The sequence below is a fragment of the Cimex lectularius genome, unplaced genomic scaffold, assembly GCF_000648675.2.
Source record: "Cimex lectularius strain Harlan isolate CLEC.00 unplaced genomic scaffold, Clec_2.1 scaffold388, whole genome shotgun sequence".
NCBI lineage: Eukaryota > Metazoa > Arthropoda > Insecta > Hemiptera > Cimicidae > Cimex > Cimex lectularius.
The window spans coordinates 208,936-227,572 of NW_019394187.1; the positions used below are offsets into that span (position 1 = coordinate 208,936).

Sequence of the window (18,637 nt, forward strand, 5' to 3'; positions counted from 1 at the left end):
GAAGACGATCTCAATAAAGACCGAAACGTTGGCAAAATAAAGAAAATGTTTTTTCTACAGCCTACGTCACACCAGACCGCATTTCACGATATCCAAATAATAATTAATCATTGACTAATGGTCATTAAACACCACACCTTAACAATTATTTAGAAATCGTGAGATGCGGTCTGGTGTGACGTAGGTTTTAGAAAAAACATTTTCTTTATTTTGCCAACGTTTCGGTCTTTATTGAGATCATCCTCTCTCAGAGGGCCTGGGATTAACAGTATCTTTTCATTTATCGTACCAAAATATTTAAAACATCTTGGACTGTTTGAAAAAGGATCTAAGAGACATAACTTAAACAAACCTTATTCTTTTCAAAAAGTAGTTGGAATAAAGCCCCCGTTAGGCATTACTTCTAATAAATATAAACATTACAAAACTACTTCTATTTTAACTCAATTGTTTTCTAAAAATAGTTTGATATTTTGGATGTACGATGTAATAAAACAGAACCTTACATAAGTGTACATCAACCTTAGTAAAGTTTTAAATTAAGTCGAATAAAGAAAATCATTATAGAAAAGGCATAAAATATAGGAATATTTTAGGCAGTTTGAAATTTCTTTTGACAAGGAAATTAAATTTATAAAACCACACATGATCTGGGTTTCAACTAGAACAAAAAATAATGTAAATCTTTGTGGGAATCATCGGAGATTTAGACTAAAATATTTCCCGAAAATAATGAAACAGTGTTATTAATCGTCAGATGATAAAACAAGAGTTTTAACATTGTAATTATATTTTTACACACGATCAATCTACGTGATTCCGCGAAAATACGATAGCAAATGAGAAACGAATTAAATAAAATCAGAAAAATACGTAGACACAAAAATACTTAAAAATTGAAATATTCAAAAATTTTCTATAAGAAAAACCGTTGAATATGTTTTTCATTTAATTACAATAACATTTCAGGCCAAAAATCCATAATTTAGCAATTCATTATTTTCAATGCGATTTAATCGTTTAAATACAGTTAAGTAAAAATGTAAGGGAACTTCGCAGTTTAAGGATAAACTCTGAGAAGCAGTATTGGTAATGCCGTGGGTCTTTCGCCCTTCTTGTCCTGGGACTTTCGACGTGATGAATTATTTTTCAATAGCTCTTCCAGAAGCTTTTCCTGAGTTTTTTTGTTGTTAAACCTATAATGCAAAAATGAAGAGGCGTGAAGTATTAGCGCGGTGGGCCTAAGTTTATTTGCATTATGGGCTTAGGGGAGGAAAGGGCGCAAGAATAAATGAATTTTGATGGCTTGTAATCGTCGGATTTTGTTCGGCGAATAACACCGATTGGCAGTGGATTCGTGTTGCACTCTTTCAGATGTGGAGTATGCAGGGAGGACCGATAGGAGCCGAGAAGATGTGAATTTCGAACAGATGACATGTGTGAAAAATGGATTTGTTTCTTTCCTTTGGGCTTAGACGGACCTCGGCCGACTTCCAGTCACGTCCTTCCTGTTTTTCATTTTTATTACACATCTGGTCCGATGCGGACATTTTTAAAAGAAAACATTTTCATTTTTTTCTGTTCATATCTATAAGAATACGTTGAAAGTTTGAAACTATGTCACGATGCCAATTTTCTCGTTCTCTAGATCCAAATATATTTTTTATCGATTTTTGAATCAATAACTTCCAATTTTAATATTTGGCTTAAGACAACGTAATTACTAAAAATCTGAAAATTCAGGTAAATAAGACAATAAAAAATACAAGCTTCTTTAGGTCGCATTCTGTAAAAATCTGATATCGCATTCGTCAACATTCGAATTAAATTTTTGTACAAAATGTAAATTCAGATTACACAATAAAATACCACTATATTGACAAGTGGATTGCTTTAAAATTCATTCAACATGTAAACTTTTCAATCAGTTTATAACATCGTTTTGAATCAAACCGCTTTACATACCTAATGTGCGAAAATGAAATAACTGCATTTAATTTATGTTAAACCACCCTTTCCCGAAGGATCACAGGCGGACCAGAGCCGCCGGTGAAAACGAAGTTACAAACTTTCCGTAAGTACAATTCTGCTTTAGGTTACATTCAGTGGAAGCCAGATGTCCCATAAAAAACTTAGTTTGCATATATCATAAAATTTGAACATTCAGAAGTTTAATCACCTTTATAAAAATTTAGCACATAGTAATTATAATTTTTGAATAATCAGGGTAGAAAAATGAAGAAAAGATTGTCCCGAAATATTAATCTAGTTCACATGACTGCACTGTTAAGATTAATATTTCAACTTTTTATAAACTTTCATAATCTTAAAAAAAGCATTAAATAGCAGGGTAAATGACTAAATGAAAAGCCCAAACTTAATTAAATAAAATTTCCCAAATCTGAAAGGACCCATAAAAAAATTAAGAAACAAACAAATCATAATCATGAATATTCAAAAAATTCAATTAATTAATTATTTTTTAATAAATTGATTGACTATGTAATTATGCACGAACCGATCAACATCTAGTAGTATCGCCGTTCCATTGTTCATTAAACGCAATATTCTGCTTTTTCATACTTTCACCCATATTCTCACGGGCTCTCATATTTTTCCTCCTTTTTTCTTAACTAACTTCTCGTTGTTACCACAGGTAGTCAAACTGCTATTAAAAGAACTAGAAGGTACATACATATAAAACACACAAAGTTTTTCACGCTCTCCAGTTCACTTGCTACGGGACCCCTGCCTTGAATTATTTTTGTTTTGCTACCTTTTGAAATTTGTAAGAGCAAACATTTACCTTTGTTATCTCAACAAACCTTGCATATTTAGTTTATAGTATGTTTTTCAATTTGGTATCAAAATTCCTTCATAATATATATGAATAATTTTAGTTTAAGTCTACCCCACTAGGCTACTTACTAGTTCCACCGAGCTATTTGTTATATTTTGTGCGGAACATTTTGGACTAATTTCCTTTAATAAACCTCAAACTTTTAACAAAACTGTTGTATAAACCATTAATTATTTGAAGCTGAAATATTTCTTTAATAAAAAAATTTATGGGCAGATTTGTTTAATATTTTTTAATTAAAGTTAGTCCTAGAGAAAAATAAGTAAAATATTTCCGGAAAATCATAAAATATGTATTAATTAAACGTCAGATATTGTAAATATATTTTTAAACATGATCAATCCACGTAGTTCTATGAAAACGTGATTGTAAATGCAAAAAGGGAGCCGAACAATTGAAATATTTCTATATTGCAAAATTGTAATAGCTTATGGATTTATTATTTGATCCTACATGAAAAACAAAAAATTAAAATGGAACCGGAAAGGTTCATTTATAGCCCAATAAAATAATAATAAATAATAACATTTCTTGAATTATGAGCTCAAAATTGAAATATTGGTAATGCAGCCCTTTTATTGTCTGTTTTTTCGGTAATTATTTTATTTCCTAAAATACCTCTATCAGGCCCATTTTGCGACTCCCTCTGTTGTTAAATAGGGCAATAAAACATGAAGTTGAGATAATTTGTATATTGATGGAATAAAACGTATAATAACATTTTACAGTCTGATGCTAGCCAGTTCGATCTATTTTTTCCATATGCATCTTTAAAATCAATCAAAGTTAAAAAAGTCCTTAAATTTCTGTGGGGTTATTTAATTAGTTATCTGATCATTAAGACCGATTTAAATAAAAATAACATTGACAATTCTATTTCAGTCATTTTGGTCTGGTTTCCGTTGCTGGTTTGGCGCAGACGTGGTACTGAAGAAGAAGAGAAAAATGACCAAACTTCAGGTTCATCACACCGCAGACCACTGTCCGTTTTTGTTAGGGGTTCGATTATTTTGTACAGTTCCTAAAATTCCCACTAAGCGATACCCTGCTCATAAATACGATCATAAAACGTAAATTGAAAGTTGAGATAGTTTATATCTTGATCAAATTAAAGAAAAAATATAATAACATTAAGTAGAAAAACAGCGAGAACGAGCGGGCCAGGAAGACCAAGGTTAGTCAAACTATATTTTTTAAATGCTATTATGGATTTGAGTCAATTTTTAAAATCAATTTAATTTAATAAAGACTTTATATTTCTGAATATTAATTTATCTGATCACCAACACGTACGTAAAAAAACCATTGACAATTTTTCGGTAGCTTTGTCGTTTCCTATCATTTTAGTATGTCTACCTATGTTAATTAGTAGCACTCAGCATTGAAGAAGGACAAAAGTACAGGTTCATCACACCTCAGACTCCCATGTAGAAATCACTCAATTTTTCTCCGATTCAGAACATATTAATGATTTTTATTACGAGTGTTTCGTTGTGGTTGATGTAACTCCCCTGTTTTAAACCCCCTTTTAAACAAACAAAATACTAGTCGAAGTGAATGAGCAACTATAGTAAAACGAAATAAATTTAATTTTAGTTTATACATGATTAGTAATTTATTTTGGCACAGTTTCTTTCATTTAATAAACCGATAAAGGAAAGGAACAAATTAATTCAACGAGAACCGTATCGTTTATTCACACAATAGATAAAATATAAAATATACTTCTGTCTCTAAACAACTTGTGACTAGTTATACGTGAAACAGTTTAAAAACAATCTTTATATATAAGATTTGCACTGATTAAACAAACAGAGTCGGTCAGAAGGAAATAACAAACAACATCAATCGTTATCCTTGATCCCTCTTCTTATCCTCTCGTGCCTGAATTTCCTTTCGATGCTTTGAAGTTTTGAACGTAGGAGCTTTATATCGTTTCTAAAACCCTCTCCATCCAGAATCCTCCTCGTTCTCTCCTCTTCGAGTTTCTTTGCCAGTTGTTCCTCCTTTGAGGCAGCGCGTTCCTTTACCTTCTGGCAGGTCTCGCGCTCCGCTTCCAGCGTTTTCCGCACTTGATTGAGCCTGGTCTCGAAATCAGCGATTTGCCCCTGGAAACTCCTGATAAGTCGGTCTTTTTGAACGAGTTGTTCTTTAAGTAGGCTCGTCTCATCCTTTCGCCTTTGAGGTTTGCAATTATTGTCTCCGGGGAACTGGTCACCGAGCAGTTCCTTGCAGATATTCACGCATCGAGTAAGCCGGTCGTTTTCCTCCATGAGTTTTATTTCTCTTGTCCTCTCTTTGTCCAAGTCCTGAAAAAATTCTGATATCCCGTCGAGCTTTCTTAATTGGACGTTCTGAAGGCGACAGTTCAAACATGAAGCTTTCTGCTCAAGGAGCTGCCTCGTGGCTAACCATTCTTTGGACTTTAAATCTAAATCATTTTCCAGGATGCATATTTCATCTTGAAGCAGCTCAGTTTGCTCCTTCAGCTCGGTTTCTAAAGCTTTAATCCTCATGTTGAGTATCTCGTATTCGGACTGTTTAAATTCGGCAAGTTTGTTTTTGAGGGCGCGGACGTCGTTGAATCGTACTTTTGGCTTTTGCCTTCGCTGGAGTGGACTAGCGAGTCTGTCCAGAGGGTTTATATACAACTGGGCCTCTTTGAGACCGCAATGATCGAGGAGAAACGCGATTTTCCTCTTGTCGTCCGCTCTTTCCACCTTGAGTCTGTCGATCTCAGAAGTCAGCCTCAAGACGGTCTCCCTCTCTTTGTAGAGGTATCTCTGAAGTTCGCTGAGCGAATCTTGCAGCTTGCTCGTCGACCTGATCGCGTGGATCGATTCCACCTCCTGGTCCGCATTCTTCACGACGAGATCTTTAGCTTCGTTCACAAATCGCAAAAGGTCCGTGTATTTAGACCTCATCTCTCTGACTTTGCCCTGGTAAAATTCCAACAGGCGATTTGTCGGCGCCGAGTGATCGACCCAACGCGCCATCACCTGCAAAATATCGTATTCTCCTTTATTATTCAGCATTCCAGAAAGTGTTGAGATCTGGTGCAAAATAAATTGCAAAATAGACAATATGGAGTGCGCCAGGTAATACTGGCAGGAAGAAGAAGCGCTTGATTCTAGAAGTGTACTGATGTCCATTGAAAAATCTTCCAAAGCACGTTGAAGTAGTGTACATCATGGTAAAAATAAAAATGCAAAATGTGTAATTGCCTTCAAATTAAGAAGCTATCAGCACAACATAAAACACTAACACTTCATTGTTAAAAAGGTATTACGTAGTTTTATTTTTTAAAATATGTATGTAATATATTTTGTATCGTATAACTTTTCAAGGAGTCAGGACTTTTGGACTTTTTTTTTAACGTATGATATAAATAAATTTTCAAGATGGCATCATGGTATCACACTGACCATTACCAACCAAGCCAGTAAGATATTTCATGACATCATAAAACAAAAAGTGAAAAGTTTGCAATATTCTCACATTCAAATCGTCTTCTAAGTTTCGTGGTGTCATTCAGTCTCAACATTAAGCACACTTCAATGTTAAAAGGAATATTGTAGTTTTTAGTTTTTTTTGTTCTACTCGGACATACATATCATTTATATTGCATTTAGGTCTATCAATTGCTTGTATTTTGAGAAAACAAAAATTAAACCAAAAAACAAAAGAAATAGGAAAACCTCCTGCAGCCTAATCACTCGACCGCTCCAGCCTTTCATCCCAAAGGGTACAACCTAACTGTAGGAAAAAAAATAGCCCGGGGGAAGGTCCGGGATAGTGGAAAAGTAAAATTAGGTTGCAATTGGGACGACGATTGCTTCGCCGGGCAGCCTCGTTGGGATTTCTCTCAAAGAAGGATTCGGATTAAATTATTCCTTTGAGAAGGCGTAAATAAAGCTTTGGGGGAGAAGTTTGGATTGATCCTGTATAGTCAGAACGAACTGTCAATAGTTCGGCTAGCTACCGGTAAATATATAATGTAGATAAACTCTATGCCTTGACACAAATTGACGCGGTAATACAAAATGAACGTTTCTCATGGAAAAATAATACATCATCTCGAATAAAATTAGTTAGAGGTAACTAATGGCACGATTAGCATATAAAATACAGAATTGGCATATAAAAAGAGCAAAATACTGCAATTTCTGTCAAAGATGAGTACCGGTTGGGTGTCGCGGACGAGGGTTCAGGTACTTTTTTAAAAATTTCTTTTAAATAATATTTTTTATTTTAATTTTTACGGGCAAGGCTAAGATTTAAGCCGTGACGCTAAGGTGGTAAATACGAATATCATGGCCTCATAACTATTCTGCGGCCACGGTGGTTAAGGGTATAAACAGGGAGACACAAAACTTGTTCGACATTTACTTATTGTTCACAGTTTATTTCCAAATATATAGACCATCATCTTTTCTTTAACTTTGAAATCGGACATCTTTGGGATTTTTGAAGATAATTTGTACAGATTTCACTGTTGTGATTATTTGGGAAAGACAGTTGGTCATGTTTGACAAAATGTTTCCTAATAAGGTGGTTTTGGGATTAGTTAAAACAATGTTTTTATTCAATAATATAACACCTTAATTTATAACAAATATTATGAACTTAAAGTGAAGCTTGTTCTTCTTTATTGTTGCAATAACGATTGTAGAAAGCTTATCTGAAGTATGGTCTTTTCATCAGCTCCGATCCTTTCATTTTCTCTTCGGCTCTCATTGGCAAAGCTTTTCCGATAAGAACAACGAAGATAAGCTGATCAGAGGTAATCTGTTTTGTCTAGGTGAAAAACCCGTTCTTTTTTTTCAGAAACTTTTCCACGTTCTCGGTTCTTGATACAAAAATAGTTCAAACATTAAAAAAAAAAAGAAAAAAAAGCCACAGGGCTTTTGTTATTCTACATTTATCACATCGGCAATTAATACAGGAGCGGTTTTTTCCATCTATCCGCGGTCGCGCGGATTTAATAAATGAGAAAGCTCTGCTGTTGTGCATTTTAGACTGTGACGTCCCAGGCTTGTAAATAATGAAGTTAATTTATTCCCTTTTAAAACAGATTCAGCCCTGTGTCTTTGATGTTAATTGCCACGTTTCAAAAACCTAGACGCAACGGATATGCATATTGCAAAAGAAATGTTTAATTAATTAGACGAAGAAAAAAAAGAGCCGGGGTGGGGGTGGATTTAATTAGTTTTGAAACTTTTATTATTCGTAGATAAAGCTCCCTTTGAAGACAACAGACGGATTTTTCTTTAATTTACTTTCTTAATTAATCATTTTAGTTAAATGTGTATTGTATTTTTAATTTTATCCATTCCTTATCCTAAAAATTTATATAAAATTTGGATATTGTCACAATGTTTATATGTTTCGTCTAATGTATCAAAACAATAATATCAAATAATACTAAGAATATTTTTTCAGTATTATCAAAACAAACACACCGATGTTTTCAACGTAATGTTTAAATGATAGATATAACAAAGTAAATAGAATATTGTTTTAAAACCTTTTATCTTTCAAGCTGTTTGTCAACAGTTTAAGGGATTGGTTGAAAGAAAAGGCCCGTGTCCTGTTGGATTAGATGGACTTTTTTTCGTACAAAGCAATAATACTTTAAGTCAAACCTCCAGGGCTTTTGTCCCTCTTGAGAAAAGTATTTAAAGCGTTGAGTATATTCGATTTCTAACTGAGCCAAAGATTCGTGATCTGTTCAAATAAACGTGTTTTTCGTTTTTTACCCTTCCATCTCTACTTTTTGTGCTACAATCCCCGAGAAAACATCCGGTTTCCCCTGCTTACACGATTTTCATTCAAAGCCCTATCTCTGCCTAATTGGAAGGCCGCATGGTCGGAATGGAAAGTCCGTCCCGTCGCATCGATCCGGGTACGAAACTGTCTCCTCGGCCGGGCCCTATCTCACAGGAACACAATACCTGACGTATGTGATATCCTCCTTTATGCCCCTATCTCAGACCCTTTCTTCGGCCGATCTCAGATAGCGAATTTCACGTATGAGCTCCTTTACGTCCGAGGAGAGGGGCCTTTTAAATAGAAAAGCTTTTCGATAATTATCAACTTAAATCGTTCTTTTGAAAGGGTGGACCTTTTTGTTATATGGTTTGTTATAAAACCTGGCATTTCCATTTTCCGACTATATTCAACTATTCAATTAAGCTGAGCTTGTAAAAATTCGAACAAATAAATAAAAAATAAACCAAAATGTAAATTTACCAACTACACGTCAATTTAAATAATAAAATATATTGAGAGAGAAATAAATAAATAAAGAGACAGCGGCATAGAAAGAGAAGATGGAACGAATGTGTAGTTGCTTACTGTCAGTAGGAACTATGTTTTTAAAAATGATCGAATGTGTGTGCGTGTGTGTGTGTGTGTGTGTGAGAGAGAGAGAGAGAGAGAGAGAGAGAGAGAGAGAGAGAGAGAGAGAGAGAAAGAGAGAGAGCGAGCGATAGACTGACACGGAAAATTAAGGAAGTGAGTGAAAGAGTGTGGGTGAAGAGAACAAGCTATACAATTATTTTTTCAACTATTTTATTAAGTAAAATAATGTAAAAGAGAGATAGATAAATAAAGTGAGTGAATGAGAGAGAAAGCGAGAGAGGGAAACTGAATAAATATGTATATATATATATATACGTATATTTATTATAAATGGATTATATATATACACACTGACTGGCAAAAAATTCCACCCAACTGATTTTTTTCATTTTCTCGATACAAGAAATTTCTGCGCTTAATTTGTCTCATTGTTTTTATCAATAAATATTTGTTTATGCTATGTTTTAAACTGGGAATATCAATTAAACTTAAAAATGCCACTCAGTGCTGAGGATGTTGCGCGTGATGTGGCACTTATTGGTGATGGACGTTCCATCAGGTATGCGGCTAATGCCATCGGAGTTCCCTACGAAACTGCTAAACGTTTTTGAGAAACAGGGTTCCACCATAGAAGGCCCGGTCTGGACAGAACCACAGGATGACCGTTTTTTTGACTTTGAGAATTTTGCGAAATCGGCACCTTACTGTTGTTCAAGCAGTTCATCAGCTCCAGGAAGTTCAAGGTGTCTAAATGTCTGAACGCAGTGCTCGAAGAAGATTAAATCAGTATCGACTGATGGCTTTTTGCCCCGTAAGAGGACCCGAATGGACCAGAACGCACGGATTTGCACGGCTCGCATTGCTCGATAACACAACCATTGGTCTGGGGACGATTGGTCTGCTGTACTTTCTACAGATGAGTGTAGATTTGCTCTACGATCTCCAGATGGGCGAGAAAGAGTGTGGAGAAGGCGAAATGAATGGTACGAAGCTTGTAAATTTTTTCCCAGAGCCAACCTTTTCAACGTAGTTCAGTGGTTACGGTGTGTGGTGCTACAGCACTTCTGTGTCACTTTTGTACTGGCGAGAACGTACAGTCACCATTCACGAAAAGTGGCATATCTCAGTTCTGTGTTAAGCTTTAAAGCATCAGTGTGAGTTTAAAGCATCAGGAAAAGTGGCACATTTCGAATTACATCGGTTTCTTCTTCTCTAGTGAAAGATTTTATGCTTTACCGGAGTCAAATTTTCACATTATGAAAAACAATTGTACAAATATGTTTTTCATAATGTGACATTAATGGCCTGATGATGACCTTAAAATAGGTCGAACGTTTGGCATTAACAAATTAACTTGCTTTTTTCTTGAAGACCATTCCTTGATCTTGAGTATTCGTGAATTATTTTAGTTTCATTTCTTTCATTTTAATAACATTCTTAATTATAATATTGTTTTTCATAATTTTTTTAACAATATTGTCTTTTAACTCGTCGAAATCGAAAACATTATTTTATAGATTAATTCACATTTGCTTAGTGGTCATAACCGACCGTATTATTTATTCCAATTAATTATTCTTTTTATGTAAGGTTTTTGGTTGAGATGAAAACTTAGTGTCACGAGCGAGATTCGAACCTACGACCTTCGGCTGTACGCCGATGCTCTTGCTACTTGAGCTATCGTGAGCCGAAGGTGGGCTCGAATCCCGCTCGTTCACTAATTTTTCATCTAAGCTAAAAACCTTAGATAAAAAGAAGAATAATTAATTAGAATTATTTTACAGTTTCAACGATTTTTGAAATGTCTTAATTATAATATTTTTATTAATGAATAAAACCTTTATTCCAAAAATTATTTTTGTATTTTAAATAACTAATTAGCCCTGAGTCCAGAAGGAAAGCACATTTGAGTCAAAAATAATCTTAGTAAAACTTACTACATGGATATTTATGCTCGTTTGTTATGTTTCTATGTTGCCTGTTACAATCACAAAAAAATTAATACTCTTACAGTCGTTCATTGACTAACATTATCGTTACAGCACACAAACTAACTTAAATTACTGAGGGCCAATATATGCAAGAAAAGTGTCACAATTCAAAAAGGTGTAGTTTATTAGGGTAGTACTACTGGATTTTAAATTTTTTTTGTTATCGCTTAAGTCTTAGAAAAACGCAAGTCAAAAATTGGTGGATCATGACAGTTTTTATTGCCAACAACCGTAATTATACCAGATTGTACAAGAAAGGAATTATGTTCATGAACTTAACACATAAATGAAAAAATTGTCTCTCCAATGAAATTTTCTTTTTTTGAGTTGTGACACATTTCTTGTTGGAATGCGATATGTATATAATTGATTAATAAAGTTATCACAATCAAAAAAAGAAAAATGTCAGAGTTTTCTATCCAACTTTCTTTACTTCAAACTATAAGTGTAGTTTTTCTTTATCTCAACTTTACTATCTTTCCATCAAGTTTTTCAGGGCGGGGAAGCTTTCCCCAGTATCAGGGTTACTTCTGCTCCTTTCAAGTTCCTGTAGGTCCCTTTTTAGTTTCGAGGATCAGAAAAATACCAAGGGGGCGATGAATTGAACCACGAACGTGACCAGATTATACGAGAAAGGAATTATATTTAAGATGTAGACATGTTAGTTTTATGTCCGACGAGAAATGTTGGCGTTTCACTTGCTAAATTTTCGGAGATGTAAAAAAGAAATTGGTGTTTATGAAGAAGATGAAAGACCGATGTCAAATTTTCATATTGACTAACGTGATATCCCGAAGGGAAAACGGGTGTCATTTCGTAGGTACTGCCTCTGACATAAAAGGCGTGGGTGATTCCTTTCCACGGGTCGATATTTATAATTTTCTCCCGTATTTCCTCTTAACCCAAACCAGGAAAACTTCGGTTCTCAGTTGGGGTTGCTGAAAGGAGTCGGAGAGCAAACGGCGACTTTGCAATTATTCTACTCTATTGATACAGGATAAAAGTTTACCTTTCGAATAGATAAAAGCAGGCATGGATGAAAGCCTTTTTGATGGCCGGTGGAAGTGTTGAAACAAAGCTTCCTCCCAGCGGCCGGGCCGTGTCTTTATATTCGTGGACCTCATTCATATGCAGATTGAAAACTATGAAACCCTCCAAGAACGGTAAAAGAGAACGGCCGAATTTTGACTTTCGTCGTTTGTTCCTGAAACCGGATGCTACCTCTGACAGAAATGCTTGCACGCACTTCACCTCCGGGCGGTCGGAAATACGCGAATTAAATTATACGCAAACGGATTATTCATTTCCTGGCTGGAGATAACTGGAGAATTTTTCGATACGGGATGAGAAAGTAATGAGCAGGTCAGGGTGTGTAATAATATTCCAGGCGCATTATCTACAGTTTTTTAAATGCATACTTAATTCTTTCTATTATCCTTTTTAAAAATTAAAATTAAACTACAATAAAATCAAAAATTCGGGTTCGAATACTTAAATAAATCACAGTTGATTCCCTTATTTCTAAGTAAAGATAAGGGTAAGTATAAAAAGTTAAAGGCATTAAAAGGAATATTCTTGCTTTCTGCTACCACATTAGCCAAGGCATAATAATTAATTTCTTTTAATCGTTGCCTTTGACGTTCTCAGATATTTCTTTACACGTTACACACTTAAGGAAAAAAGGTAAGCACAATTTTGAAGTAACTCACAAATGATTCCTAGGATTCTAAGTGTAAAAGAGGTGAAAGCATTTTAAGGTACAATTATTAATTTCTTTAATATATTGTCATATCGTTCGTCTTTATTTAATTCCGATATTTCTTTAAGAATTGCACATTTACAAATAAAAAGGCTAGGCAAAATATTAAAATAAGTCACACGTGATTTACAAAATTCTAAGTATATAAAAAAAAGCATTTTAAGGATATAAAGCATTTAATAACTTAATTTAGTATGTTTAATTTATTAAGTCATGGCTTTCGTCATTGCTTATTCATTATATGCCGCAAAAATAATTGTGATTGTATTAATTTACTAATGATACAATTGCATGAATAAAGGGGTGAGTGGTGGAACGGTGCCGTCGTGTGCGGACATGTTAATGTGCTCTCTGTTGGCTTTGGCATTTTCTAGCGGAAAAAATTGATCTCTGTGAGCAAAATTAGCAGAGGTTCGCCCTATAAACTCCTCTCTAACCGGAGTGGATTACTTTATTACCCACAGTAAGTCCTTTAATTGTGAAATTATTCAATTTCTTGAACTTGTATCTTTGCCGTGCCAACTGTGGAACAGGTACAAGGGTCAGTCTGATAACATCCCGGGTTCAGGGCTGTGCCAGCAAAAACAAAACAAACAACAAGCAACCTGTCTTTGGATAAGACCAGGAGGTAGGAGGTTTCAGCTGACTTCTGTATGTCAACATTCAAATCTCCAAATATAGTCCAGATAGACTACCGTTACTGCATAACACAATTTCTGCTCCAATACATCTACAAAACACGTAATGCAAACGACGCCTAAATCCTCCAAACACCCAAGATTTCGCCTGGATCGTCAAGCCCGGATTTTCATTCCTGTGTAAAAGCTTCAAAGATGTCTCTACCGGCTGCCTCGTCAGTAAGTGATCGTGGTAATGACTTGGTTCGTAATGATAGATGAAAAGTTCTCATGCTTACCTACAAAACAGGACTTGAACACATTAAAGAAGAACATTGATAAAATGTTTGAAGAAATCAAAACGTCGAAAAAAAAAAAAATGAAGCTGAGGAACGAAGTAGCCCGCCAAACTGAAGTGGATAGAAGGCATGAAAGACAGCTGGAAGCTTTGAATAATTTTAACCGAAGAAATAATTTAATTTGTTTCTGTATCTCTTATAAAAGCGATGACAACCTTGAAGAAGTTGTTCGCACTTTTTTGGCGGAAGTTTTACAGCTGTCAAAATCCTTTGAGATTGCGGCTGTGAAGCCTTTAGGCCGCACGAATACTTTTCCGGGTCCTTTACTGGTCAATCTTTGACGTACATCGGATAAATGGGAAATATTTAAATGTGCCTCTAGACTAAAAGGCACGAAATGGAGAATATCAGCAGATCTTTGCTATATCACACGCATTGAAATAAGGAAACTTATACAGCTACGAAGGAACATTAAGCAAATGAAACCGGACAGTATCTGCACTCTGAGAAAAGACTCATTACACATAAATGGTTGCCGTTTTCACTGGGCCTTACATTATCGGCCTTACATACAAACGTACCAGGATTGGACAAGTTAGGTGAAGTTTTGGGAATGGATATCACAAGTCTTTTGGAGCAAATTTCATCGAACCCAAAACACCGAGATGGACGAGGTGATCATCGCACTCAGGGACGTTCGGCGCTTCAAGATCTTCAGAAATCTCCAAATCAAGCTTAGAGCGAATGACAAAGGCAGGCCTGCCGAAAGCATTCATACCAATTGTACAATTATTCTAATGTTAAAGAGTTTAGTTTTTTATCATATAATGTAAGATATCTTAATAATCTTAATAGTAAGAAGGATATGAGCGTTTTTTTGCAACTAATTTTTTTTTTAAATAGAAACTCATGTTACGGAAGAAATTTTTTGAATCCTTTAGTAGATTTCTTTTTAGGTTTTAATCTGTGTTGGGTGCCGGCGAGAAGATCTGGCTTTGGCAGAACAAAGGGCGGTGTCCTTATAGGTTTCAAAAAAATGCCATAACAGGATCATGAAAACGTCTAAGTTAGACGATCACAGTATCATTGATGTCGAAATAAATGGAATCCCAGTACGCACCATGCCTGTTTATCTTTATTGTAATAAGTACAATTAATTAAGGTTTTTAGTTGAGATGAAAAAAAGTTAATGGCAATTCTTTAAATTCACAAATTTCGTGGTCCGCTTGATCAATTAAATCATTACAATTAATTAAGGCTTTTAGTTGAGATGAAAAAAAGAATTAATATGAAGTACACTTCACTAAAGCTCTCCGTGGCCATTTCAATTGTCGTCGAGAATCCAAACCGATTACACGACATTTGAAAAATGGCAAAAGGGAGGGAAAACTCATAAGGTGGGGTTGAGATAAGAAGTTGATGTCCGAGTGGATCGAGGTCACGATAGCTCAAGTGGTCGAGCAGCGGTGTATCTAGCCGAAGATCGTGGGTTCGAATCCCGCTCATGCCATTAACTTTTTTTCATCTCAACTAAAAACCTTAATTAATTGTAATGATTTAATTGGTCAAGCGGACCACGAAATTAGTGAATATAAGTAATAAGTATCGATTCAGAACTGCTAATGATAGTGGAGAGTTTTGGTCCGTAGTGAACGTTTTTAAACGGATGCGACCACGAACATCATCTAACGTTTTCTACAACCATTCTAATTTCGTTGATATCTGCCCCTTTCGAGTAAATAAACAATTTCCCTTGAAAACCAACAAATATCAATTTTGATTCTACTGGAACGAAATTCACTCTCGCTGTTCTGTCATGATGGGCGCTAACGAGGTCAATACACGTATTAACTTCCCCTGCGAATAATTAGCCCGACACGAGAGAAATTGAAATTTAAATATCAACCCATCGACTGCACAATCTATTTCTTTTACTGAATCTATTTTATTGGCATTTAACTAATATATTATATTAGTTTCTATTTAGTTATTTATTTTATTTCAGGAAAATATGTACTTTTGTTTTATAATCAGCGGTTTATATTATTTTGTAGAGTATACAATTATTTATTTATATATTTTATTGAATTCTGTCATTATTACTATTATTAATTTTTAAGGGCGTTTTAACGGCTAAGGTAATTTCACACCCTAACATCCCAAACCTTCTATCTTAGTTTAGCTATATCCCGATCTTAAAGCTCTGACTCCAAACATTCACTCGTAAACTAATTTATCCTAATTCCATCCAAACTTTAATTTATCCTCTTAAAATTCTTAATTTGGAAGGCAAATGTATGCAAAAATCACATTTTAAATTACATATAAAATTTTTTATTTATTTATTTATTTTTTATTTTTTAAAAATTAGAATTCTGAATTTTTGTTCCAAAATTTAAACATTTCCCATAGGCTTATATGGCTAATAATAATGGAGTCAGACTAGCAACAGTCTCAGCATGAGTATAGGCTCATCCTTATCCTTTTATTCTTCCATTCAAATATGATAAATAAACTAATTCTACATAACAATAATAAGAAACAAAACACAATAGCACTTTTTTTTTATTACCCCGCAATTTGTATTTTCTTCCATTTCATTTTTCCGCTCCGGCAGCCTCAAAAATTTCTGCAAAAAAGAAATCTTGCACGCACAACGTTCATTCAAACATTAGCAGTCAAACGTTGAATGGTATAACAATTTGGGAAAAGGCCTAAATCTCATTAGAAATCCCAATAAATGTGAGAAAACTGAAAAGTGCTCTTCGAAAGAAACACTGGGGACCCAGTAACTCCTGTAAATCACTAAAGGGTTGCAAAGTGGGACAGTCGACCAAAATATGTTTTACTGTCAGAATGAAACGTACTCCACTTCGCACACATCGAGGACAAGTTGGAAGGTTGTTACCTATTAAAAGCCTATTATGGATTAGCCTGATGTGACCTATTCGCAATCTAGAGAGAATCACAAGTTATTTTCTCTCAAGTTCCTCAGTTGGCCATTTATGAACAACTGGCTTAATTTCTTTCATACTATCTCTACAGACATTCCATCTTGCCGCCCACTTTCGTTTGATAATGTTTTTAACATAAACGACTGTATCATCTGGGCGAAGAGGAAATTGATCTGTTCTTTATGGATGGTTTGCAGCGTTCCTTGCCTGTTGATCAGATGTTTCATTTCGAGAAATGCCGACTTGACTAGGAACCCAAACGAATACCACATGTTTGTTGAGTGTTCTGATTTCGTAGAGATATTTGTGAATTTCTAAGATGTATGGGTCAACCGAGAAATTATTTTTGATTGCTTCGAGACCACTTTTCGAACAGAGCAAATAATGGCATTACAAATTCCTTGCGATTCCTTTATAATGCTCAAGTATCTTCTGATTGCGTGAAGTTCAGCTGTGTATACGCTAGCCTCATTCGATAGAGACCAGCTGAGGTTATACCCATCAGCAAATATCCCACACCCTTCACCAATTTCATTTTTAGATCCATCGGTATAAAAAACGTTATAATTGGGATAGTTATTTAAAATTCGCAAGAATTCTGCTTTGATCATCAGAGAAGGTGTTTCTCGTTTGTTCAATAAGGCCAGATCTTCGATAATTGTGGCAGTAGGTAATGACCACGGTGGATATTATTATTATTAATTTTTAAGGGCGTTTTAGCGGCTAAGGTCATTTCACGCCCTAAATCCAAACCTTCTACCTTAGGTTAGCTTATCCCTTCTGAGTTCTATAAAGCTCTGACTCCAAACATTCATTCATTAACTAATCCATCTTATTGCCATCCAAAGCTTTTATTTATCCTTTTAAAATTCTTAATTTGGAAGGCCAAACGCATGCAAAAATCCCATTTTAAATTACATATAAAATTTATTCCTGTTTTTTAATTATTGTATTACTATTATATGAATAAAGGGCTTTTTAGTCAAAATACACTGCTAAAAAATAATAGGGATATTGCCAATTTTGTAGTATTTACTTTCCCTAGCATTTTTATATTATTTTTATTATAAATTGCATTAAACTTTAATAGACATTATTTTATTTTTTACTGAAGAAAAATTTAATTAAGGGATTTTGAAAAATAACAAAATAAAATTTTGTTTTTAGAACACAATAATTTTTTTAAACAATTAATACCGTGTATAATGTTCTGTGCACCTGTTAGGCATACTGTTAATATGGTTGTCACTCATTTCATAAGGAATTTGCAGGTCAACTGGCTGCGGACAGTGATCGAAAAGCCTTCTCTGCACATTCCACATGTGCTCAATGGGACTGAGGTCTGAAGGCAATGGGCGAGGGGGCGGATGGGAAATTCCCAGGTTTTCTAAACATTGATGAACAACTCTGCCTCTTTCGGGTCTGGCATTATAATCCAGAAATCGAAAATCCATGCCAACGAGATCCCTGGTTTGAGGAATGTATTCTTCGATAATTTCTCGGACATAACGGACGCGGTGTGGTTGCTTTCAAAAATATGAAGTCCAGTTAGTTCTCCAAATCCCAGCTCAGAACATTAAACCGCCTCCTTCAAATTGCACTGAAGGGAGCACGAATGGGGCATTGCATCCCATGTTCTCGGTAGACTCGTGGGCACCTGCTATCACTATATGGACAGACGACTCATCAGTAAACATAACAACATTCCAATTGGTGTTTTCTTCTAGGCGCTCGCTGTTCCATATGCTCCAGAGTTTCTGGTGGCGGGATGTTGCTGAACATCGACTGAAAGAG

General features: G+C 35.0%; 2 protein-coding genes across 14 annotated transcripts in view; both read right to left on the reverse strand.

Annotated features, from left to right (window-relative positions):
- Positions 1–18,637, reverse strand: part of LOC106669296 (kazrin) — an 87,664-nt gene that overhangs the window by 41,323 nt on the left and 27,704 nt on the right. The gene's annotated exons all lie outside the window — the stretch shown is intronic.
- LOC112128210 (coiled-coil domain-containing protein 77-like) lies at positions 4,533–12,599 on the reverse strand. Of its 2 annotated transcripts, none has more exons than XM_024230055.1 (2): positions 12,224–12,599; positions 4,533–5,859 (listed from the first exon to the last, which is right to left on the reverse strand). In XM_024230055.1, the coding sequence occupies exon 2, from the start codon at positions 5,854–5,856 to the stop codon at positions 4,705–4,707; it is 1,152 nt and encodes a 383-aa protein (XP_024085823.1). In that variant the 5' UTR covers positions 5,857–5,859; positions 12,224–12,599; the 3' UTR covers positions 4,533–4,704. The 2 variants fall into 2 exon arrangements, with proteins under 2 accessions (XP_024085823.1, XP_024085822.1); XM_024230054.1 differs by lacking the exon at positions 12,224–12,599 and adding an exon at positions 6,359–6,444.

Coding starts and splice junctions, on each gene's coding strand:
- LOC112128210 (XM_024230054.1), bottom strand. CDS start 6,391: ATGACACCACGAAACTTAGAAGACGATTTGAAT. Junction 5,860..6,358: donor ACTTAGAAGACGATTTGAAT/GTGAGAATATTG, acceptor GATATTTTGCAG/GTGATGGCGCGTTGGGTCGA.